Source organism: Ranitomeya imitator, chromosome 5 (assembly GCF_032444005.1).
Source record: "Ranitomeya imitator isolate aRanImi1 chromosome 5, aRanImi1.pri, whole genome shotgun sequence".
Lineage (NCBI taxonomy): Eukaryota > Metazoa > Chordata > Amphibia > Anura > Dendrobatidae > Ranitomeya > Ranitomeya imitator.
The window spans coordinates 651,317,796-651,345,040 of record NC_091286.1 but is presented as its reverse complement, the minus strand read 5'-3'; the positions used below and the strand labels follow the sequence as shown (position 1 = coordinate 651,345,040).

Below are 27,245 nucleotides of genomic sequence, written 5' to 3'. Positions count from 1 at the left end.
TGTACAGTGTGCAGTAAAAAAAAAAAAAAGGATTTGACAACATGGCAACACAACACAAAGCCGCAGGTCCCTCACACAGCCTGTGTTGCCTAAATGTGCTCTGGACTTGGCGCCCCAGATGGGCTCTATGGGAGACATTCGGCAATTGTTCTGGCAGATGCCAGCAGTGGATCTTGATAATTTGTCCAAGTGCACTCATTGTGGCAGAAAATTCTTAAGACAACCAGTAATACTTAAAGGTACCTAAAGGTGGAAAGTTTCTAAGTGTGGAGAGTGCCAAGCCGGCGTAAGGAGACTTATAGGCCTTGCATGTAACGATCTTTGGGAAATTTAAATGTGTAAATCTGTTCTTGAGAGGAAAAAAAAAAAAAGTATTGCCTCCTATTGGATGCAGCAATCCTAAAAGTCAATATTGACGGTTTAATGAGCTTTGCCATATGACTAAGAAGCTAAGAAGCCAAACCAGAAACTCCATTTGCAGACGAATGTTTCGGGGGGGTTTGCCCCTCATCAGTGCAAAGCAGGATCAATTTATGCACAGAAATCTTAAGCAAGGTGTAGAAAAGATTTATTGATTATTATAGCAGTATATAAAAGAAATGTATATCAAATACAACCACCATAGTGTTCCCGTAATCTGTAGAAAACTATATAGATAGACCAGCACTGATTACAACCGGACTATCCCTTCTGTGTGATGGGCAGTGGAGGGAGCATGGCTGGGACTTTTAATTACACACTGTCTGTCGCAGTCTGTGATTTCTCCATGGAGTGTAAAGATGAAAAAAAAAATGGGACCAGAATGAATGAAAGGCGACAGGATCATCTAAGAGAGAGATATGTTAAATATACACTGGCCATGTGTAGCAAAATGCTTAGTTTTGAATTTGAGGCTTGTTTTACCACACCGAGGAAAAGCACTGACTCTTTAAAGGGAGACTCATCATATGCCAAAAAAAGATGTCATATATATATATTTTTTTTAGGAGGTGTAAATGCCGCCGTTCTCGTGAATTCGGCTTTTTTCTTTTTCCGTTCCTGAGATATGGCCCCTTCTTTCCTTTAACTAAATCCAGCATGGTTAGCAAGTGGGCGAGGTGTTCAAGAAGACCACGCCCACTTGGCTAAAGAGAGTAGATTTACATACTGAGAAGAAGGGGGTCGTATCTCAGGAATGGAAAAGCGCAGGGACAAAAGAAAAAACAACAATAGACTCCGCAGAACAACTGCATTTAGATAAGATACAAAAAGTACATGTTTATGGCAAGTGACAGGTCCCCTTTAAATTCAAGTCTCAGGTTTTAGGATTTTGGTTCTTTGAACCTAACCGGGAATTGGTGCAAATTTTCCTTAAAAGACATGTTTTAGGCAGTGAAGGGGACATTTACAGGCAAAACAAGGGCATTTACAAGAATTTAAAGGGACACTGTCACCTGAATTTGGAGGGAACAATCTTCAGCCATGGAGGCGGGTTTTTGGGGTTTTTGATTCACCCTTTCCTTACCCGCTGGCTGCATGCTGGCTGCAATATTGGATTGAAGTTCATTCTCTGTCCTTCATAGTACACGCCTGCGCTAGGCAATCTTGCCTTGTGCAGGCATGTACTACGAAGGACAGAGAATGAACTTCAATCCAATATTGCAGCCAGCATGCAGCCAGCGGGTAAGAAAAGGGTGAATCAAAAACCCCAAAAACCCGCCTCCATGGCTGAAGATTGTTCCCTCCAAATTCAGGTGACAGAGTCCCTTTAAAGTTATACCCCCAATGCAATAGTCATAAAATATTGTATACGTGCTCAATATAGGAACCTGCAGGTGCAGTGGAATTTATTGCAGCAGTTTCACAAAGTTTCAAGCTGATATATAACGGGATTGTCGGATTTCTCTGGATTTTCTAGTTAAGGGTTGTGCTCGCTTTCATAGATGGGTATTGTCAGCTAGTGCCCGTAAAAACAAGCACTTTTGCAATTTACTGCTTATTAAAATTTTCAGCCGTTCTTGAGATATTAACAGTTTTCTTCTTTTGTTTACATATTGTTTCCAAGGTGACCGACCACCTCTCCTGTTTAGTTTGTAATCACTGCAATGAAGCGGAGCACGGGATGAGGAGGTAACCGTGCCCTCCTGGTCAGCTTCAAAACACCGCTTACAAGCTTAACAGAATTGAGTTTGTAAGCGCTGCACATGTTCCGCTGTGTAGCAGCAGTGGTCGGTCTCCAAGGCAACAAGGTGTAAACAAAAGGGGGAAAAAAAAAAGTGTCAATATCTCAGCAATGGATGAAAATTTTGATAGGCAGTAAATTGCTATATTGCTTGTATTTACAAGCACTATGACAATATCCATTTATGATTAACCCTTTGAAGCCACGTGTAGCACCAGTCTTTGGGGGTCGTTATTGTCCATTAACAGGAATGGGAACCATCTTTAAAAAGCAGATGCTTGTAAAGCGCTCATGTCACCTCTCTTGAGGTCATTTGGAGACCTTCCCCAATAGTGTGGGGTGCGGGAACACACAGAGATCAATTCATATATATTTCCAGGAGGAATAACAGAGGAATGGCATAAATCAGAGACAAGAAGCTTTACCATTGTGATTTCATAGGACAGGCTGGAAGTTAGTGAAGCAGACATGTCAGTGCGTTCTCTGTACATTTATATGGCGGTGACCGGCGGGCGTATCTGTTCCCGTCATTCACCCGTCGGTAGTAAACTATGATCTACATTGTGACCTGCGGAGACGAGGCGGCCATTTTCTCTTCCACTGTTACACAGGGATCTGAAGGACGATTTTCCCGGTGTTCTTGTTGTCTTCCATGCGCTGGTGGGCATCGGCGATCTTCTGCAGAGGGAACGTACTGTCCACTATTGGCCGCAGGTGAATGGGACTCCCGGCGGCAAAATGAGGCAGCGCCTGCTCCGTAAACGCCCGCACCAGCTCCGCTTTATACTGCGACACAGAGAGAACAAGCAGTTATTACAGGAGTACAGTCCCGGCAATGAGCGCCATTCCCCAGTGACCTGGACGTAACGAGGCCGAAACGTCACCACCCGAATCACAGCGAGCGGGATCGCCCACCGGGAAGCGGTTAATAAGGTTTCCTCGGCTTTATAAAAGGGACATAGTCAGGGCTGGGATAAGGTGAAAGCATCATTTCATAATGCCGGCTCATGGAGGAAGAACTCAGGAGGAAAGGCTGGAGGAGCCGCCCGCCATACGAGGATACGGGCCACACTGTACACGAGAGGCACGTGCCCCCATATACAGTGCAAGTCATATGCCCCCCATATACAGTGTCAGGCGTATGCCCCCCATATACAGTGTCAGGCGTATGCCCCCCATATACAGTGTCAGGCGTATGCCCCCCCATATACAGTGTCAGGCGTATGCCCCCCATATACAGTGTCAGGCATATGTCCCCCATATACAGTGTCAGGCGTATGTCCCCCATATACAGTGTCAGACGTATGCCCCCCATATACAGTGTCAGACGTATGCCCCCCATATACAGTGTCAGGCGTATGCCCCCCATATACAGTGTCGGTCATATGCCCCCCATATACAGTGTCGGTCATATGCCCCCCATATACAGTGTCGGTCATATGCCCCCCATATACAGTGTCGGTCATATGCCCCCCATATACAGTGTCGGTCATATGCCCCCCATATACAGTGTCGGTCATATGCCCCCCATATACAGTGTCAGGCGTATGCCCCCCATATACAGTGTCAGGCGTATGCCCCCCATATACAGTGTCAGGCGTATGCCCCCCATATACAGTGTCAGGCGTATGCCCCCCATATACAGTGTCAGGCGTATGCCCCCCATATACAGTGTCGGTCATATGCCCCCCATATACAGTGTCGGTCATATGCCCCCCATATACAGTGTCGGTCATATGCCCCCCATATACAGTGTCGGTCATATGCCCCCCATATACAGTGTCGGTCATATGCCCCCCATATACAGTGTCGGTCATATGCCCCCCATATACAGTGTCGGTCATATGCCCCCCATATACAGTGTCGGTCATATGCCCCCCATATACAGTGTCGGTCATATGCCCCCCATATACAGTGTCGGTCATATGCCCCCCATATACAGTGTCGGTCATATGCCCCCCATATACAGTGTCGGTCATATGCCCCCCATATACAGTGTCGGTCATATGCCCCCCATATACAGTGTCAGGCGTATGCCCCCCATATACAGTGTCAGGCGTATGCCCCCCATATACAGTGTCAGGCGTATGCCCCCCATATACAGTGTCAGGCGTATGCCCCCCATATACAGTGTCAGGCGTATGCCCCCCATATACAGTGTCGGTCATATGCCCCCCATATACAGTGTCGGTCATATGCCCCCCATATACAGTGTCGGTCATATGCCCCCCATATACAGTGTCGGTCATATGCCCCCCATATACAGTGTCGGTCATATGCCCCCCATATACAGTGTCGGTCATATGCCCCCCATATACAGTGTCGGTCATATGCCCCCCATATACAGTGTCGGTCATATGCCCCCCATATACAGTGTCGGTCATATGCCCCCCATATACAGTGTCGGTCATATGCCCCCCATATACAGTGTCAGGCATATGCCCCCCCATATACAGTGTCAGGCATATGTCCCCCATATACAGTGTCAGGCATATGCCCCCCCATATACAGTGTCAGGCGTATGTCCCCCATATACAGTGTCAGGCGTATGTCCCCCATATACAGTGTCAGACATATGCCCCCCATATACAGTGTCAGGCGTATGTCCCCCATATACAGTGTCGGTCATATGCCCCCCATATACAGTGTCGGTCATATGCCCCCCATATACAGTGTCAGGCATATGCCCCCCATATACAGTGTCAGGCGTATGTCCCCCATATACAGTGTCGGTCATATGCCCCCCATATACAGTGTCAGGCATATGCCCCCCATATACAGTGTCAGGCGTATGTCCCCCATATACAGTGTCGGTCATATGCCCCCCATATACAGTGTCGGTCATATGCCCCCCATATACAGTGTCGGTCATATGCCCCCCATATACAGTGTCGGTCATATGCCCCCCATATACAGTGTCGGTCATATGCCCCCCATATACAGTGTCGGTCATATGCCCCCCATATACAGTGTCGGTCATATGCCCCCCATATACAGTGTCGGTCATATGCCCCCCATATACAGTGTCAGGCATATGCCCCCCCATATACAGTGTCAGGCATATGTCCCCCATATACAGTGTCAGGCATATGCCCCCCCATATACAGTGTCAGGCGTATGTCCCCCATATACAGTGTCAGGCGTATGTCCCCCATATACAGTGTCAGACATATGCCCCCCATATACAGTGTCAGGCGTATGTCCCCCATATACAGTGTCGGTCATATGCCCCCCATATACAGTGTCGGTCATATGCCCCCCATATACAGTGTCAGGCATATGCCCCCCATATACAGTGTCAGGCGTATGTCCCCCATATACAGTGTCGGTCATATGCCCCCCATATACAGTGTCAGGCATATGCCCCCCATATACAGTGTCAGGCGTATGTCCCCCATATACAGTGTCGGTCATATGCCCCCCATATACAGTGTCGGTCATATGCCCCCCATATACAGTGTCGGTCATATGCCCCCCATATACAGTGTCGGTCATATGCCCCCCATATACAGTGTCGGTCATATGCCCCCCATATACAGTGTCAGGCGTATGCCCCCCATATACAGTGTCGGTCATATGCCCCCCATATACAGTGTCAGGCATATGCCCCCCATATACAGTGTCAGGCGTATGTCCCCCATATACAGTGTCAGGCGTATGCCCCCCATATACAGTGTCGGTCATATGCCCCCCATATACAGTGTCAGGCATATGCCCCCCATATACAGTGTCAGGCGTATGCCCCCCATATACAGTGTCAGGCGTATGCCCCCCATATACAGTGTCAGGCGTATGTCCCCCATATACAGTGTCGGTCATATGCCCCCCATATACAGTGTCAGGCATATGCCCCCCATATACAGTGTCAGGCGTATGTCCCCCATATACAGTGTCAGGCATATGCCCCCCCATATACAGTGTCAGGCGTATGTCCCCCATATACAGTGTCAGGCATATGCCCCCCATATACAGTGTCAGGCATATGCCCTATATATATATATATATATATATATATATATATATATATATATATATATATATATATATATATATATATATATATATATATATATATATATATATAGGGCACAGGTGTGTGCAGGAAATGGGCTACAGGTGCCGCATTCCCCAGGTAAAGCCACTTTTGAACCATAAACAGCGGCAGAGGCGCCTGACCTGGGCTACAGAGAAGCAGCACTGGACTGTTGCTAAGTGGTCCCAAGTACTTTTTTCTGATGAAAGCAAATTTTGCATGTCATTCGGAAATCAAGATGCCAGAGTCTGGAGGAAGACTGGGGAGAAGGAAATGCCAAAATGCCTGAAGTCCAGTGTCAAGTACCCACAGTCAGTGATGGTGTGGGGTGCCATGTCAGCTGCTGGTGTTGGTCCACTGTGTTTCATCAAGGGCAGGGTCAATGCAGCTAGCTATCAGGAGATTTTGGAGCACTTCATGCTTCCATCGGCTGAAATGCTTTATGGAGATGAAGATTTCATTTTTCAGCACGACCTGGCACCTGCTCACAGTGCCAAAACCACTGGTAAATGGTTTACTGACCATGGTATTACTGTGCTCAATTGGCCTGCCAACTCTCCTGACCTGAACCCCATAGAGAATCTGTGGGATATTGTGAAGAGAAAGTTGAGAGACGCAAGACCCAACACTCTGGATGAGCTTAAGGCCGCTATTGAAGCATCCTGGGCCTCCATAACATCTCAGCAGTGTCACAGGCTGATTGCCTCCATGCCACGCCGCATTGAAGCAGTCATTTCTGCCAAAGGATTCCCGACCAAGTATGGAGTGCATAACTGAACATTATTATTTGATGGTTTTTTTGTTTGTTATTAAAAAACACTTTTATTTGATTGGATGGGTGAAATATGCTAATTTATTGAGACAGGTTTTTTGGGTTATCAGGAGTTGTATGCCAAAATCATCAGTATTAAAACAATAAAAGACCTGACAAATTTCATATATATATATATATATATACACATACAGTGTCAGGCATATGCCCCCCATCTACTATATAAAGCTGAATGTGTGTGTGTGTGTGTGTTTGTATGTCCGGGATTGGCATCTGCACCGTCGCACCTACAGCCACAAAATTTTGCACAGTCACACGTCTGGACCCTGAGAGCGTCATAGGCTATGTTGTGAGGTGAAATTTTAACCCCGCGCTTTCCAATTCACCAAACTATTTTTCCCTTATCTACATAATGGGGAAAAGTGAAAGGAAAAGTGTTGGAGGCAAATTGACAGCTGCCAGATGTGAACAAGGGGGACTTAAAGAATGAGAGCGATGGCGCCAAAGAGTATATACCGATCAGTTGCTAAGGTGGGGCCCCGACATGAGATACTCACCACACACGGGGATATGAACACACACACAAAATGCGCCACACACTACCAGATGCTTGAACACATATACCACCATCAGCACACATTTCACCACACATACACCAACCTTGCCACATAAAAGTCGAAACACAAAAGTCGCCACTCAAAACTCACCACGCGCAAAACTCGCCACATGCAAAAACTAGGCTCACGCAAAACTCGCCACAAGTGCAAAACTCACCTCATGGAAAACTCGCCACACGCAAAACTTGCACACGCGGAAAAATTGCCACATGCACAAAATTTGCAACACATGCAAAAGTTGCCTCACACAAAACTTGCACCTACTCAAAAGGCACCAGACATAAAACTCACCACGCGCAAAACTTGCTGCACACAACTTGCTACACTAACCTGTCACATGCAACTCGACACACAAAAAGTTGCTACACGCCTGTTGCCACACAAAACTCATCTCACAAAAGTCGCTACATGCATGTCGCCACACACAACTCAACACACCCAACTTGACAGACGAAACTCGCCCTAAAACACACACAAGTCTGGTATTAGCCTTCAAAAATAAAAATCTGATTAATAAGCAGACAAACTACAAGAGCAACAAATGTACCATATAGGAAATACGGCAGCTGTCAGTCACATGACCTGTCTATTATGTGCATGTGTGAGCTAATATATACTGCCAGGGGGGAGGGCTTCCTGTTGGCTGGGGATTTATCAGGCTGCCAATTTATCTTACAAATACTGAGGTAAAAATACTGAGCAAATAACGTGTTAACGAGGTCTAATACAGGAGATCACACAGGTATATACTATATACAGGGGAGATGACACACAGATATATACTATATAGAGGAGAGATGACACACAGGTATATACTATATAAAGGAGATGACATACAGGTATATACTATATACAGGAGGAGATGGCACACAGGTATATACTATATACAGGAGCAGATTACCTACAGGTATATACTATATACAGGAGGAGATGACATACAGGTATATGCTATATATAGAAGATGACATACAGGTATATAGTATATACAGGAGGAGATGACACACAGATATATACTATATACAGGGGAGATGACACAGGTATATACTATATACAGGAGGAGATGACATACAGGTATATACTATATACAGGAGGAGATGACATACAGGTATATACTATATATAGAAGGAGATGACATACAGGTATATACTATATATAGGAGGAGATTACATACAGGTATATACTATATATAGGAGGAGATGACACACAGATATATACTATATACAGGAGAGATGACACACAGGTATATACTATATAAAGGAGGAGATGACATACAGGTACATACTATATACAGGAGGAGATGACATACAGGTATATACTATATACAGGAGGAGATGACACAGGTATATACTATATACAGGAGCAGATTACCTACAGGTATATACTATATACAGGAGGAGATGACATACAGGTATATGCTATATATAGAAGATGACATACAGGTATATACTATATACAGGAGGAGATGACACACAGATATATACTATATACAGGGGAGATGACACAGGTATATACTATATACAGGAGATGACATACAGATGTAACCTATATATAAGGGAGATGACAAACATGTATATACTGAGGTGAAAATGAAAAGGTGTGAGTGCAAAATGAGAGGAGTGAGGGAAAATAGTGTAGTGATCGGAAAATGACAGATGTGAGGTCGAAATGACAAGTGTTAGGCGGGAATGAGAGGAGTGAGGGAGAAAATGAGAGGTGTGAGGGAGAAAATGAGAGATGTGAGGGGGAAAATTAAAGATGTGATTGGGAAAATGAGAGGCGTGATGGGAAAATAAGAGAAGTGACGTGCTATAACTAACCACAGATACAGTGGGGCAAAAAAGTATTTAGTCAGTCAGCAATAGTGCAAGTTCCACCACTTAAAAAGATGAGAGGCGTCTGTAATTTACATCATAGGTAGACCTCAACTATGGGAGACAAACTGAGAAAAAAAAAATCCAGAAAATCACATGGTCTGTTTTTTTAACATTTTATTTGCATATTATGGTGGAAAATAAGTATTTGGTCAGAAACAAAATTTCATCTCAATACTTTGTAATATATCCTTTGTTGGCAATGACAGAGGTCAAACGTTTTCTGTAAGTCTTCACAAGGTTGCCACACACTGTTGTTGGTGTGTTGGCCCATTCCTCCATGCAGATCTCCTCTAGAGCAGTGATGTTTTTGGCTTTTCGCTTGGCAACACGGACTTTCAACACCCTCCAAAGGTTTTCTATAGGGTTGAGATCTGGAGACTGGCTAGGCCACTCCAGGACCTTGAAATGCTTCTTACGAAGCCACTCCTTCGTTGCCCTGGCGGTGTGCTTTGGATCATTGTCATGTTGAAAGACCCAGCCACGTTTCATCTTCAATGCCCTTGCTGATGGAAGGAGGTTTGCACTCAAAATCTCACGATACATGGCCCCATTCATTCTTTCATGTACCCGGATCAGTCGTCCTGGCCCCTTTGCAGAGAAACAGCCCCAAAGCACGATGTTTCCACCACCATGCTTTACAGTAGGTATGGTGTTTGATGGATGCAACTCAGTATTCTTTTTCCTCCAAACACGACAAGTTGTGTTTCTACCAAACAGTTCCAGTTTGGTTTCATCAGACCATAGGACATTCTCCCAAAACTCCTCTGGATCATCCAAATGCTCTCTAGCAAACTTCAGACGGGCCCGGACATGTACTGGCTTAAGCAGTGGGACACGTCTGGCACTGCAGGATCTGAGTCCATGGTGGCGTAGTGTGTTACTTATGGTAGGCCTTGTTACATAGGTCCCAGCTCTCTGCAGTTCATTCACTAGGTCCCCCCGCGTGGTTCTGGGATTTTTGCTCACTGTTCTTGTGATCATTCTGACCCCACGGGGTGGGATTTTGCGTGGAGCCCCACATCGAGGGAGATTATCAGTGGTCTTGTATGTCTTCCATTTTCTAATTATTGCTCCCACTGTTGATTTCTTCACTCCAAGCTGGTTGGCTATTGCAGATTCAGTCTTCCCAGCCTGGTGCAGGGCTACAATTTTGTTTCTGGTGTCCTTTGACAGCTCTTTGGTCTTCACCATAGTGGAGTTTGGAGTCAGACTGTTTGAGGGTGTGCACAGGTGTCTTTTTATACTGATAACAAGTTTAAACAGGTGCCATTACTACAGGTAATGAGTGGAGGAAAGAGGAGACTCTTAAAGAAGAAGTTACAGGTCTGTGAGAGCCAGAAATCTTGATTGTTTGTTTCTGACCAAATACTTATTTTCCACCATAATATGCAAAAAAAATGTTAAAAAAACAGACAATGTGATTTTCTGGATTTTTTTTCTCAGTTTGTCTCCCATAGTTGAGGTCTACCTATGATGTAAATTACAGACGCCTCTCATCTTTTTAAGTGGTGGAACTTGCACTATTGCTGACTGACTAAATACTTTTTTGCCCCACCGTATTTACTATGCCCAGGCAACGCTGGGCTCTTCAGCTAGTATAAGTATATGTATATATATATATATATATATATATATATATATATATATATATATATATATATATATATATATATATATATATATATATATATATATATATATATATATATATATATATATATATATATATATATATATACACATACAGTGTCGGTCATATGCCCCCCATATACAGTGTCGGTCATATGCCCCCCATATACAGTGTCGGTCATATGCCCCCCATATACAGTGTCGGTCATATGCCCCCCATATACAGTGTCGGTCATATGCCCCCCATATACAGTGTCGGTCATATGCCCCCCATATACAGTGTCGGTCATATGCCCCCCCATATACAGTGTCGGTCATATGCCCCCCATATACAGTGTCGGTCATATGCTATATATATATATATATATATATATATATATATATATATATATATATATATATATATATATATATATATATATATATATATATATAGTGTCAGGCATATGCTATACTGTATATGAGAGAATGTATATGGGGTGTGGGAATAACCAAAATATGTATATTTCGCTCAACTCATACTTCGTTCCAAAATGCCAAACATACCAACCAAGACCGAGAAAACAATGCGACTAGCCTCAAAAATATTATACATTGATATGAAAAAAATATATATAATTTTTTTTGTTGATACTTCAATGGTAGCTGTTGACATGATTGAATAGATCACATTCAGGATCCATCAGATGTGGCACGCTCCTCTGGAAGGTGACGGGACACTTCTACACTCCATGTGCACATGCACTTGTCCACCTCCCCCTGGATTTCACTCTCGGCCGGACAATCTGATGGAGGCTAAAGGTACCTTCACACTAAACAACTTCACAACGATATCGCTAGCGGTCCGTGATGTTGCAGCGTCCTGGATAGCGATATCATTGTGTTTGACACGCGGCAGCGATCAGGATCCTGCTGTGATGTCGCTGGTCGGAGCAGAAAGTCCAGAACTTTATTTCGTCGCTGGATCTCCCACAGACATCGCTGAATCGGCGTGTGTGACACCGATTCAGCGATGTCTTCACTGGTAACCAGGGTAAACATCGGGTTACTAAGCGCAGGGCCGCGCTTAGTGACCCGATGTTTACCCTGGTTACCAGCGTAAAAGTAAAAAAAAAAAATAAACACTACATACTTACATTCCGGTGTCTGTCCCCCGGCGCTCTGCTTCCTGCACTGGCTGTGAGCGCCGGTCAGCCGGAAAGCAGAGCACAGCGGTGACGTCACTGCTCTGCTTTCCAGCCGCTGTGCTCACAGTCAGTGCAGGAAGCAGAGCGCCGGAGGACAGACAGCGGAAGGTAAGTATGTAGTGTTTGGTTTTTTTTTACTTTTACGATGGTAACCAGGGTAAACATCGGGTCACTAAGCGCGGCCCTGCGCTTAGTAACCCGATGTTTACCCTGGTTACCGGCATAGTTGGTCGCTGGAGAGCGGTCTGTGTGACTGCTCTCCAGCGACCAAACAGCGACGCTGCAGCGATCCGGATCGTTGTCGGTATCGCTGCAGCGTCGCTTAATGTGAAGGGGCCTTTAGTAACATTTCTGCAGAGGGTCTATCATATGCGGCATCTTCCTCCAACTTCAGGATCCTCCAAATCTCAAGTTCTATCTTCCTGATGAAGCTAGGGCGAAACACGCATTGGGCCACAATGCAACTCGATCTCCTCGTCATCACGTGATAAGAGGGCCCTTGTCCATATAGGTTACTTTATATTTCTATTGTAGATCACAGTAGTCGGCACTTGGAGGCTTATACTACAAGCGGAAAAGTAACATCCTATATTTCAATGTGTAGCCCTCCATTGCTTTACTCTGCTTTTTATTTTTATGGTATGGTGAGCATTTGGGTGGTCTCAGTCATGGTATTTATCAGAAATAAGCTCTGCTAACTATTGTTGGTTTTAGTTCCAAAATGGACGGATAGATCAGGTGTTTTCGAAGTGCTCGAATAATATGTTCGAGTCCCCGCGGCTGCATGTCTCGCAGTTGTTCAACAGCCAACACATGCAGCCGTGGGGACTTGAACACAGTATTCGAGCATGCCAAAGTTATCGGTCAGTACCAGAGCATGCTCAGATAACACCTTACCCGAGCACGTTCGCTCGTTACTAGTGCCGGTCTACACACCTCGTTTCTTGGAAACATTTTTTATAGAGGCAGGCAATGTATTAGGAGGAATGTGGCTATACTGTATATGGGGGTAGGTGTCTTGCATCACTGATTTATATATATATATATATATATATATATTAGCTATTGAACCCGTTCTACGCCCGGGTGGCGAGCATTTATATTGGTATATGGTCTCCATCCTGGTATGTGCTGCTCCATCCTGCGTCCCCATCCTGTCATGTGCTGCTCCCATCCTGCGCCCCCGTTCTGTCATGTGCTGTTCCCATCCTGCGTCCCCGTTCTGTCATGTGCTGTTCCCATCCTGCGTCCCCGTTCTGTCATGTGCTGCTCTCATCCTGCGGCACCGTTCTTTAATTTGCTGCTCCCATCCATATGCCCCATACGCTGCTCCATAAGATGCTCCATAGTATATGCCCCGTATCAGGTGGCGTAAGTAACAAATAGCTGTGGCATGAAGTGCAGTGTGTCTTAAAGAAAATGGCGCCGGAAAGCGCGGACTGCGCAGGCGCCGATTCCGCCAGCAGGACCAAGAAAATGGCGGCGGAAAGGAATCAGGTGGCGTAAATAACAAATTGCTGTGGCATGAAGTGCCACAGCTTCATGCCACAGCAATTTGTTACTTACGCCATTCCTTTCCGCCCATTTTCTTCGTCCTCCTGCTGCCGGAATCGGCGCCTGCGCAGTCCACACTTTCCGGCGCCATTTTCTTGAAGACACACTCCGGCTCCTCTGCCTGTGACTGGTAAGTCAGAGGGCGGCGCCGGCGCGCATTAAGCGCGTCATCGCGCCCTCTGAACTGTCACAGCAGAGGAGCCGGGAGACGGAGCCGCACGCAGCGCTGGAACGGGGAAAGGTGAATATACTTACCCTCCTGGCGGTCCCTGACTCTCCGGTGGAGATCGCGGTATGCGTTCAGTGCTTACGCATACCGCGATCTCCTGGGAGCGTCACTCTGTGGGGGCCAGACTGCGCCGGCGCTTGCGCAGTCTATAAAGGCTTCGGACAGAGTGACGCTCCCAGCGTTATATTATAGATATATATCAGGAGTGTGGCTGTACTGGATATGGGCGGCATGTGTCTAAACCGTTCATGGTCGGGCATGTGACTGCACTGTATATAACAATCATATGCCGGGCATTTATAATGGCATGCAGTGTCAGACTAGGGTGCCAAGGGTCCACAGTGTCACAAACATTGGGGGCCAGTGTTCAGCTGCATGTAAGCATTATACTACCCAGTGTCACAACATTAATGGCGAGTCTATATAATACACAAGGACAGTTCGATATATGGATAATGAAATGCTGCTTTTGTCTGTACAAGTGCTTATGTAGAGGTGAGGCCCACCAGGAGTTCACCCGTCCTCCGGTGGGCCAGACCGAGCCGGCTATGTGACAGTCCCTTTGTATAGTGAAGCATGGAGCAGACATTTTGCACCACACGCACAGCACTTGTATGGTTGGACATGTTCTTTGCTCAGAATTTGTTTTTTCTTTGCTTTATGTGCCTCTAGATATAAATCTGCAGATGTCGCTGGTCTTTGCTCGCTGTAGCTTGCATTGTTCAGGAGGCTCGGAAAGCGATGGCCATGATAGGACCCCGACATCGGGTGGTCACTTACCGCACTGGAGCGGTTCCTCAGAAGGCTGCCAATGAGGCTTCCTCGCTTCCACAGCAGCTTTGCCAGCAAGTCTCCATTAATCTCTCCAGAGCTCATCAGCCCATAAACCACCCAGCGGCCATCAGTGTTCAGACACTCCAAGTTCTTCTCCCAGTGAGCGGCGCCCACACAGTCCAAGATGATATCCGCACCAACATCTGATAAAGCCAAATGGAAGGGTCAGGATAATCCCAAATAATAAAGGTCTGTCACATTAGTAGTTCAATAAACCAGTGAAACACTGCAGAATAGCAATACAACGGGCTGCCTGCAGCCGCCACTAGAGGGCGCTCAGGAGCTCATCGCATACTGTTTAACCCCTTAGTGACAGAGCCAATTTGGCACTTAATGACCGAGGCAATTTTGACAATTCTGACCACTGTCACTATAGGAGTTTATAGCTCTGGAACGCTTCAATGTATCCCATTGATTCTGAGAATGTTTTTTCGTGACATATTGTACTTTATGTTAGTGGTAACATTTCTTCGATAAGACTTGCGTTTATTCATGAAAAAAACGGAAATTTGGGAAAAATTTTGAAAATTTTGCAATTTTCAAAATTTCTAATTTTGTGCCATTAAATCAGAGAGTGGTGTCACACAAAATAGTCAATAAATAACATTTCCCACATGTCTACTTTACATCAGCACAATTTTGGAAACAATTTCTTTTTTGTTAGGACGTTATAAGGGTTGAAAGTTGACCAGCGATCTCTCATTTTTCCAACAAAATTTACAAAATCATTTTTCTTTAGGGGCCACCTCACATTGGAAGTGGGTTTGGGGGGGGGGGGGTGTAGAGTTTATATGACAGAAAATACCCAAAAGTGACACCATTCTAAAAACTGCACCCCTCAAGGTGCGCAAAACCACATTCAAGAGGCTTATTGACCCTTCAGGTGCTTCATGAGAAATAAAGCAATGTGGAAGGGAAAAAAAAAAATGAACATTTTACTTTTTTCACCCAAAATTTACTTGATGCCCTTGTGAAAATAAAAAAAAAAAAAGTTTGGGTCTAAAGAGAAAATGGACAACAAATTGTTGTGCAATTTCTCCTGAGTACGCCGATACCCCGTATGTGGGGGAAAGCTACTGTTTGGGCGCATGGCAGGGCTCAGAAGGGAGGGACAACCGTTTGACTTTTTGAACGCAAAATTGGCTGGAATCAATGGTCGCGCCATGTCGCATTTGGAGACCCCCTGATGTACCTAAACAGTGGAAACCCCCCAATTCTAACCCCAACCCTAACTCTAATACTAACCCCAACACCACCCTAACACAAGAACCATAACTCCAACACTAATGGAAATAAATAAATTTTTTTATTTTATTATTTTTACCTAACTAAGGGGGTGATAAAGGGGAGATTGATTTATGGTACTTTTTTTTTGATCACTGTGATGGGGTCTATCACAGTGATCAAAATGGACCAATAGGAAAAATCTATTGTTCCTGACTGGCAGATCTCCACCATTTTCTTCCCGGAAGACAACACCGAGGGCCAGGGGACACCGGATGTACCGGATAGGGAGCGTTTCGGGAGAACCCCATTTCCCTCTCCTCTGGTATGCTAGATCATATCAGAGGAGAGAGAAATAGATGGAAAAAAAATAAAAATACTTTTTGTGTGGTCGCCGTTGTTTGGTGAATAACGGCAATCTCAACACTGGGGACGGTAAAAACCCACCCGAATCATGTTCTCAGGGGTCTCAGCTACCCCCAGTAGCCGAGTCCTCGGAGATTTTCCAATGCTGGTGGGGGTCATAAGCTTATTTCTCAGTGCCGTTAAAAAGCGGCACTGAGGAATAAGTACCCTTAATTGCCATTAGAAAGTTGTGTCTTTAGTTGTTAAGGGGTTAAACAGCTCACATATAACCCTTTAGTGATCAGATTTTTTTTAGTTTGCTTGTTTGTTTTTGCCTTCCCCCGTTTCAGAAGCAATGTATTTTTTTTCACTGTCGTGGCTGTATGGGGCTCGGTTTTATGTAAATAAAACTTTGCACTTTTTTGGGTACTGTAATTAATTTTTCATATGCAATTTTAGAGGAAAGTTATTTGTTTATATTTTGTACTGTTAAGCTATGTGCACACGTTCAGGATTTCCCGCAGAAAATTCCTGAGAAAAAAAAACGGACATTTCCTGCAATAAATCCGCAAGAAATCTGCATGCAGTTTTGCCGCGGTTTTTTTCCCGGACACTTCCCAATGCATTTTGTAGTTTGAAATCCGCAAAAAAAAAAAAAAAAAACGCAAAATTTATGAACATGATGCAGTTTTTACCGCAATGCATTTTTTTCGCAGAAAAAAAAACGCATCACGTGCACAAAACATGCGGAATTCATTCTAAATGATGGGATGCTTATTGTATGCGGTTTTTTTGCGGTTTTATAGCGTTTTTAATCAGGAAAAAACGCGAAAAAAAACGCAACGTGTGCACACAGCCTTAATGTTTCACACAACAACCTGTTGAATGTATTTTTTTTTTTTTTTAGATTTATTACAATTGCGTCTAAAGTATCTAATGGATGTAGGTTTTTCCTGTTATATGTAATAAAATGTATCCTCTATAGAAAAAAAATGAATCCTAAAAAGACAGTTTTTATTTTATTTATTTTGTTATGTTGTGGGAACTATTATATTCTTTTTTTGTAGAGATATAGGATACACACACACACACAGCCATGATCGAAAGTATTTGCACCAGGAAATTGTTCCAGAAAATGAAGTATTTCTTCCAGAAAATTATTGAAATTACACACATTTATTTCCTTTGTGTGTGCATTGAAACAACGCAAAAAACAAAAACGCCAAATTAACCCCTTCATGACCTTGGGATTTTTCGTTTTTCCGTGTTCGTTTTTCACTCCCCTCCTTCCCAGAGCCATAACTTTTTTATTTTTCCGCCAATTTGGCCATGTGAGGGCTTATTTTTTGCGGGACGAGTTGTACTTTTGAACAACATCATTGGTTTTAGCAAGTCATGTACTAGAAAACGGGAAAAAAATTCCAAGTGCGGTGAAATTGCAAAAAAAGTGCAATCCCACACTTGTTTTTTGTTTGGCTTTTTTGCTAGGTTCACTAAATGCTAACACTGACCTGCCATTATGATTCTCCAGGTCAGTACGAGTTCATAGACACCTAACATGACTAGGTTATTTTTTTATCTGTGGTGAAAAAAAATTCCAAACTTTGCTAAAAAAAAAAAAAAAAAAAGGCGCCATTTTCCGATACTCGTAGCGTCTTCATTTTTCGTGATCTGGGGTCGATTGAGGGCTTATTTTTTGCGGGCCGAGATGACGTTTTTAATGATAGCATTTTGGTGCAGATACGTTCTTTTGATCGCCCATTATTGCATTTTAATGCAATGTCGCGGCGACCTAAAAAACGTAATTCTGGCGTTTCAAAATTTTTTCTCGCTACGCCGTTTAGCGATCAGGTTAATGCTTTTTTTTTAATTGATAGATCGGGCAATTCTGAGCGTGGCGATACCAAATATGTGTAGATTTGATTTTTTATTATTGATTTATTTTGATTGGGGCGAAAGATTTAAACTTTTATATTTTTTTCACATTTTTTTTAACTTTTTTTTTTTACTTTTGCCATGCTTCAATAGCCTCTATGGGAGGCTAGAAGCAGGCACAACTCGATCGCCTCTGCTACATAGCAGTGATCTGCTGATCGCTGCTGTGTAGCAGAAATGGAGGTGTGCTGTGAGCGCCGACCACAGGGTGGCGCTCACAGGCACCGGTGATCAGTAACCATAGAGGTCTCTAGGACCTCTATGGTTACCATCCTGACGCATCGCCGACCCCCGATCATGTGACGCCCGGCCGGAAGCGGTAGTTAAATGCCGCTGTCTGTGTTTGACAGCGGCATTTAACTAGTTAATAGGTGCGGGCAGATCGCGATTCTGCCCGCGCCTATTACGGGCACATGTCAGCTGTTCAAAACAGCTGACATGTCCCGGCTTTGATGTGGGCTCACCGCGGAGCCCTGCATCAAAGCAGGGGATCTGACCTCAGACGTACTATCCTGTCCGAGGTCAGAAAGGGATTAAACATAATTTCATATAAAACCTCAAAAATGAGCTGGACAAAATTGTTTGCACCTTTTCAAAATTGTGGGTAAACAACTTTTTTTTCCAAGCAAGTGATGCTCATTCAAACTCACTGGTGGCAAGTAACAGGTGCAGGCAATATGAAAATCATGCCTGAAATCAGATGAAAAGGGGAGAAGTTAACACAATCTTTGAACTGTGTCTCTCACTAAGCATAGAGAACCGAAAGTGAAGAAGAAAACTGAGCACTTGTGAACCAAAATTGTTGAAAAATATCAACAATCTCAACATCACAAGTCGACCTCCAGAGATCTTGATGTTCCTTTGTTCACGGTGCACAAATAATCAAGAAGTTTACAACCCATGGCACTGTAGCTAATCTCCCTGGATGTGGACAGCAGAGAAAGTTTAAGGAAAGCCGGGTGGTGGATAAGCAGCCTCAATCAAGTTCCAAAGAAATTCAAAGAAAACCCCACTGCTGACACTGGGACATAAAAAAAAGCTAGACTGCAGTTTGCTAAAATGTACATGAGTAAGCCAAAATCCTCCTGGGAAAGCATCTTGTAGACAGACGAGACCAAGATAGAGGTTTTTGGTAAAGCACATCATTCTAAAATTTACAGAATACAGAATGAGGCCTACAAAGAAAAGAACATCGTACATACAGTCAAATATGGTGGAGGTTCAAAGATGTTTTGGGATTGCTTTGCTTCCTCTGGCACTGGATGCTTTCACTGTGTCCAAGGCATCATAAAGTCTGAAGATTACCATAGGATTTTGGGTCACGATGTCAGAAAGCTGAGTTTGTGTCCTAGGTCAGGGGTCTTCCAGCAGGACAATGACCCCAAACATACTTCAAGAAGCTCTCAGAAATAGATGAAGCAAAGCTCTGGAGAGTTTTGAAGTGGCGGCAATGAGTCCGGAACTAAATGCCATTGATCACCTGTGGAGAGATCTTACAATTGCTGTTGGGAGAAGGCGCCTTCACATAGGAGAGACCTGGAGAAGTTTACAAAAGAAGAGTGCTCCAAAATCCCAGCTGAGAGGTGTAAGAAGCTTGTTGGTGGTTGTAGGAAGTGATTGATTCCAGTTATTTATTCCAAAGGGTGTGCAACCAAATATTAAGTTGAGGGTGCCAACAATTTCATCGGGCTAATTTTTGGGGTTTTGTGGGAAATTATGTCCAATGTACCTTTTTTCCTCCCTCTGTGTGTATTGGAACAACAATAGCAAAAAAAAAAAAAAAAGGGAAATAACATGGGTGTAACAAAACATGTGTAATTGCAATAACTTTCTGGGAGTAACACTTACGGTAATTTTCTGGTGGTGGGACTTCTGTTTGCTGCATAGTGCTCAATGAATGCTATATAACCACCAAAGGAAAAGACAGAGGTGGTGATGAGCCACTTCTGCCTTCTCTCCAGGTGTCATGGCCGTGTCGGACATGCTGGATTGCAGAAACTTTAATTATGTGCTGTATATTTATCATGGTGCACATATGGGCATGTGTCCCATCAATGGGCAGCTGGAGAAGCGGAGAACCTCCCGTGCCAGATCACTACCTCATACTCCTACAATGCCCCCCCACCAACCCCACGCAGCATATTTACTAATGTATGAAAGAAAACCGCCACTCCCTGCACTTATCACAATGCGCTACGGCGGCAGCCTGACTCACCAGGTTTGTTTAACCCTCCGACGTCCAAAGCAAACATGTTTGGAAAAATGGTAGTACTACACAAGTGACGGACAAGTTCTCAGAAGGAAGAGAACGAGCAGCCACCAATTACCAGAAGACAAAACGAGCGAACGCGGCGCACCGCACGTACCGCCACGGTACTAAATTCATTACCATCAACCTTTATTTTTCTTAACGCTTTAAATGAGATGGACCACAATTTACTTTAATCATCGAAAGATGGGACCCGCATGGATCAAAAATCGACCCATATAAAAAGTATGGGTCACACAACCAAAAATAGCCAGTGATGGGCGACCACAGCTCCAATCAAGAGCGGTATAGGGTGCACCCATCTGCGTGTTTGTTGGGGTGCCACCCCTATCAATGATATTCTTTCAATAAGTGATCAACAGTTTGTGGTTTTACATCCCTTTAAAGAGAGACATACATGTAGGGTTTAAAAGGGGGTTGTGCACATTTGGGGACTTTCTTTTTACTTAAATGCATGTATTTGGGGCTATAAATCATTTTTGTGAGTGACTTTCATTAAACCTTTTGCATCGTTGACCTTCTACAGCCTCTGTGATGCCCCGTCTATTGCAGGCTGCAGAATGAGTTAACTGAGAATCCATCAGTGAGCTTGTCCTGACTGGGAGCATTTATAATCCTTTTCTGTTTCTGAGCTCCTCTCAGCTGATTTATGACCACAGCAAAGTTGAATGTACCGGGAAATAATAAAAAGAGCCTGTAAAAGTCAAATGGTGCAATGTTTTTAACAAAACCCAATTGTAGAGATGATTTTTAGCACCAAATACATGTATGGAAGTAAAAACATAATTGTTCCCAAAGGTGAACAACCCTGCAGCATATGAATGGGGTGTTTCTGAGACAGGTGTATGGATGAACTTACTGTTTGTGGCCTCCAGGCATTTTTTCCCAAAATCCTCATCTTTATAATTGAACCCGGCCGCAGCTCCAAGTTTTTTGGCGATTTCAATTTTTTCTGAAGATCCTGCCGTTACGATGGGAACTGCTCCAGCCAAGCGGCACAGCTGGATGGCGGCCGTACCAACGCCACTGGCTCCGGCATGTATCAGCACCGTCTCCCCTTTCTGGACTTTACCTGTAAAGACCGGACATGATAAAGATCAGGAACCGGCGACAAAGCCGATCAGCAAGTGCGTGGCGTCAGCAGAGAAACTCACCTACGAGGTGCAGGAGCTGGAAGGCTGTGAGCCAGGCTTCAGGAATGGCAGCGGCGTCAGCGTCACTCATAGCAGGCGGGATGGGCAGGAGCTGGCATGCAGGCACCGCTACGTACTGGGCATTACCGCCTCCAGTGAGAAGCGCCATCACCCGATCTCCAACCTTCCACCGTCCAACATCCCCGGGACCGAGCGTCACCACCGTCCCCGCAGCCTCGAGGCCCAGGATCTGGCTGGCACCAGGGGGTGGCACGTATCTTCCTCTTCTCTAGAAAACCAATAAATGTACTGACTTACTCTTGTTTAACCCCTTTCTTCCCACTCCTTCCCTGAGCCATAGCTTTTTTTTTTTTTCTTTTTTTTTGCATAGTGAGCTGACTTACAAATTTTTTGGGGGGGTGGAGAGTTGTGGTGACCAAGAAAAACAAAACAAAAAAAAAAAAAAACAAACAAACCACACACTTTCTCGTTATGGCCTTTACTGATTGGGATAATTAATTGTAAAATTTTGACAGATTGGACAATTGTGGGTGCGGCAATACCAAATACGGTTTTTTTTTTTATTTGAGTTTTTTTAGCGGTGTGTGATTCCACTTTTCATTTTTTTCATATTTGAAAAAAAAATTTCGCTTTATTATTTGGTTGTTTTAGAGGGCTTGCACTTGTGATCATTTTATCACTTATACTATATACTTCAATACCACTGATATTAGCCGTCACATTTAAATGGGTAATAACCATGGCCCACTCCCACAATCACTTACTGTATATGTAATTTTACATTAAGAGGGTCAAACATATCCGTGCTCTGTACATTCTCCAATTAATTCCTTGCTTTTATTAAAGTGCGGTCTTTCCCAGGATTCAAACTCACAACCTCTTGCATGCGAGGCAGCAGCTTTAGCTGGGAGTTGCTCTATCAATGCTAGGAGAATTCTCCCTGCTCCCTCTTCATGATGCTCTGCTTTACAGGCACAGTGTACTGGTAATTATACCAGTACATGCAGTCACAAGGCTAGAGACAGGAGGAACAGCATAAGAGAGAAATGTGCTACAGCAAGAGGACTAATGACAGGAGAAGCAGCATAAGACAGGAACGGTATGACAGCAGGAAGACTAGTGGAAGGAGGAGCACCGTAAGAAGGTAGATGTGTGTGATTCGCATTTTCTAGGAGTCGCCTGTTTATTTTCTGGGCATCATGTTTCACCCATTCTGTAAACAAAATGTTGGTTAGCAATGCTCTTTACATAATCCTCTTTCTTCCCCCCTAAAAAAGCTACCCCAATTTTTGCTGCCACCTTTCAAGCGTGCGTTACCTGATATTTGACACTGAAGGCGTGTACTTCTTCTGCATTAGGCTGACCAATCACAAGCAGGCAGCAACATACAGGGGGAAAAAAAACACTACCCCACAGTAACATAGGGAAAGTTTCTCCTGTGTGAGACATGTAATGACAGACAGTCTGCTCTCCTCACTTATTTCACTGATTATCTGTATGTGATTACGAAGTGATGGGAGTATAATATAGAGGAGCGCAATTACAAGCACTTTTCATCTCCGCCAGTGTGGGGAAATACAGCAGAGCTGAGCCAATTACAAACACATCTGTAATGCGTTCCTCACAGTGCTGTCAGCTCTACTGAACTGACAGTCCTCCCACACTGACTGCGCTACCTACAGCACTTTGTAATTACACACAGCTCTGCAGCGAGATCAATGAGTAGAGCAGATTCCATCTCACACAGGAGAAAGCCTCTTCTAAACTATCATGGGGGCGTGTCTTTCTTTCCGCTGTGTATTTCTGCCTGTTTATGATTGGTCAGCATCATGCAGGGGAAGAAGTGTACGCCGACAGTCTGTAATAACGCCCACTTGAAGTTATCACAAACTATAACTTTAAAAAATATATAAATATATATATATATATATATATATATATATATATATATATATATATATATATATATATATATATATACACATTTTATTCAACTCTGCAGCTACCATTCCACAATGTGACCAAACTGAAGAAAGATCCTTTTTAAGGAGTTAACAAGAAACACACCTGTAGTAAATCCGCTCGATTCAGGGCACTTGCATGGACTTGTACCAGAACTTCTCCTTCCTTTGGGATGGGACGAGGAACCTCCTTAATGTACAGATTTTCTGGGCCTCCAGGTTTATCGAAGAACGCTGCCAACATTTTCCCTACAAGGCAAAAGCATTAACTACTATGTCAAAAAATAAACGTTTGGTATCATCCTGTTAGTAAAAGCCCAATATATTAATATAAATAAATAATAACCCCTCCAATAAACCTAATAAGGAAAAAAAAAAAATCTAAACTTCAGAAATGCCATTTTTTTCGGATTGCGTCGATACAGTCAAAAAATGTAATATGACGTGTAGATCATTTTCTATGTACTATACAGTGATACTGTAGAAGATAGCAGCCCTCCGCGCAAAACACACAAAAAACGAGAATTATAGAACTCCAGGAAGTAAGATATAAACCATTAAGAGAGTAGAAAAAAAAATATAATTTTTCATTTAAAATAGCAAAAAAAAAAAAAAAAAAAAAAGCAACAAAATGATAGAAGTTTAGAGTCCCTGTGGCCGTACTGAGCTTAAGAATCATCAGGTTATTTTTACAGCACAATTGAATGTTGTGAACGCTAAATCCAAAGAACCCTGTCGGATTGCATTTTCGCACAAGAACAACTTGTTTCACAAAAAAAATAAGTCCTCGTGCTGCCATGTTGAAAGAAAAACAAGTTATGGCTCTTGGAGACAGAAGGAGGGGAAATAAAATAAGCACAAAAATGAGAAATGTGCCTGGTTACGAAGGTGTTAAAGGCTCTTATAGTTTATAGGCGTTGTCTCATTTAGTACCTGAAGGAGCGCACAGCCTGATGATTGACAGCTTTTGCCAGCGGCACCATGGCACGGCCCGAACTATGCATTCCCTGATCCTGCTAGTTCAGCCAGTTTTGCTTCTGTAGCATGGGAGGAGCACAGGCCCTGACCCAGTTATCAGGGGCGTACAAAAAAAAAAATCAAGGGGTCCCATAGCAGAAGTTTTCACCCCCTCTCGAAAAATAATAATATTCGGCGCAGTCACAAAGGAGCAGATCTCACAATTTTACAGTCCTTACAATGTAATATTCCTCCTGCAGAAGCCCTAGATTCCCCTTTCATTGCCCCCATAAAGTATGATGTCAACAAAAGTGCTCCACAAGTACTGTATGATACCCCCCATGGTGAATTCCTCCACACACAATAGTATGATGACCCTACTGTAGCCCACCTCAACTCAACCAGCAAAGTATGCCACACAGCTTAGCGCACTTTATAATGGCCCCCCAAGCAGTATTTTGGTCCCACCACAGCATGATGGACCCTACGCAAACCTTAACACTGTATAATTTCTGCATATACTACAATGGCCCCTATATAGCCCTAGATAAAGTATTATGAGCCCACTTAGCCCTGCAAATACTATAATAGCCCTCCATACAGTACAATACACTTCCTATAATTCTCCATACAGTACAATGCACTCCCCATAGTCCCCCATACAGTACAATCAACTCCCCATAGTCCCCCATACAGTACAATCCACTCCCCATAGTCCCCCATACAGTACAATCCACTCCCCATAGTCCCCCATACAGTACAATCCACTCCCCATAGTCCTCCATACAGTACAATCCACTCCCCATAGTCCTCCATACAGTACAATCCACTCCCCATAGTCCTCCATACAGTACAATGCACTCCCCATAGTCCCCCACACAGTACAATCCACTCCCCATATTCCTCAATACAATACAATCCACTCCCCATAGTCCTCCATAGAATACAATCCACTCCCCATAGTCCTCCATACAGTACAATCCACTCCCCATAATCCTCAATACAGTACAATGCACTCCCCATAGTCCTCCGTACAGTACACTCCCCATAGTCCTCCATACAGTACAATGCATTCGCCATAGTCCTCCATACAGTACAATCCACCCCCCATAATCCTCCATACAGTACAATCCACTCCCCATATTCCTCAATACAGTACAATGCACTCCCCATAGTCCTCCATACAGTACAATCCACCCCCCATAATCCTCCATACAGTACAATCCACTCCCCATAGTCCTCCATACAGTACAATGCATTCGCCATAGTCCTCCATACAGTACAGTGCACTCCCCATAGTCCTCTGTACAGTACAGTGCACTCCCCATAGTCCTCCATACAGTACAATGCATTCGCCATAGTCCTCCATACAGTACAGTGCACTCCCCATAGTCCTCTGTACAGTACACTCCCCATAGTCCTCCGTACAGTATAATGCATTCGCCATAGTCCTCCATACAGTACAGTGCACTCCCCATAGTCCTCTGTACAGTACACTCCCCATAGTCCTCCGTACAGTACAATGCATTCGCCATAGTCCTCAATACAGTACAGTGCACTCCCCATAGTCCTCCATACAATACAATATACTCCCCATAATCCTCCCTATAGTACAATCCACTCCCCATAGTCCTCCGTACAGTACAATACACTCCTCAGTTCTCCGTACAGTACACTCCCCATAGTCCTCCGTACAGTACAATGCATTCGCCATAGTCCTCCGTACATAATGACCTATCCATAGGCCTCCATGCACTACACTCCCTAACAGAAGTTATGTCGCTTATCCATGTTATGTAAATAAAAGCTCATAAAACCTGACGTTACATTCATCCATTGGTTGTATAAATTATTCTTTTGAAAGCTGAAACCCCCCGAAATGTGGTTTAGGTTAACGTCAGGTTATAAGCTTTTATTTTATACAGCCAATTCCATTCTGATTCTGCAAGCAGAGATCTTGTTATACCTGCACCTATTACTTCTCACAGCTGAGAGTTTGCTACAAGTTCGGGAAATCAAAGGTAAGTAACATGCCACAGTGTCAGCAATCTCCCTCCTGCTCTGACAGTTCGCTACAATGTGTCGGTGCAGACAGACTGAGTCCAGGCTGCTCTCAAACACACAATGCTGCACTCACTACAAGCACCCAGGGTCTGCACCAGCCAGAGACCCCTCTGCACTCACCCTCCATGCTACTCCCTGTCACTGTGGGCAGAGTCCAACAAGCTCATTACTGACAGGAATGTTCCACTCTACATTAAGGGGGGAGGAGGAGAAGTTTCATGTTTAGTATTTTTTTTACATAAACTAACCATATAAACATTTTAGAACAACAAAGTACAGTTTCTATATATAGAATAAAGTTCTCGCTTCTGATCTTCTGTTACTTCCCTTTTAGATTGGAATGGTTTGTTCCATCCCAGTAGCTGCATCATGCAGATTGATGGTATTGCAGTCAGGCCCCCTAGTGGAGGCTCAGGACAAGAACACTGGATTCAGCCTCAGTAACA

General features: G+C 44.0%; 1 protein-coding gene across 2 annotated transcripts; it reads right to left on the bottom strand.

Moving 5' to 3' along the window:
- Positions 1–551: 551 nt before the first annotated feature.
- TP53I3 (tumor protein p53 inducible protein 3) lies at positions 552–26,965 on the bottom strand. Of its 2 annotated transcripts, none has more exons than XM_069728172.1 (6): positions 26,920–26,965; positions 23,885–24,027; positions 21,818–22,085; positions 21,523–21,735; positions 14,837–15,033; positions 552–2,947 (listed from the first exon to the last, which is right to left on the bottom strand). In XM_069728172.1, exons 1-6 carry the CDS (start codon positions 26,924–26,926, stop codon positions 2,765–2,767), a joined length of 1,011 nt encoding a protein of 336 aa, XP_069584273.1. In that variant the 5' UTR covers positions 26,927–26,965; the 3' UTR covers positions 552–2,764. The 2 variants fall into 2 exon arrangements, with proteins under 2 accessions (XP_069584273.1, XP_069584274.1); XM_069728173.1 differs by lacking the exon at positions 26,920–26,965 and adding an exon at positions 24,712–24,735.
- Positions 26,966–27,245: the final 280 nt, after the last annotated feature.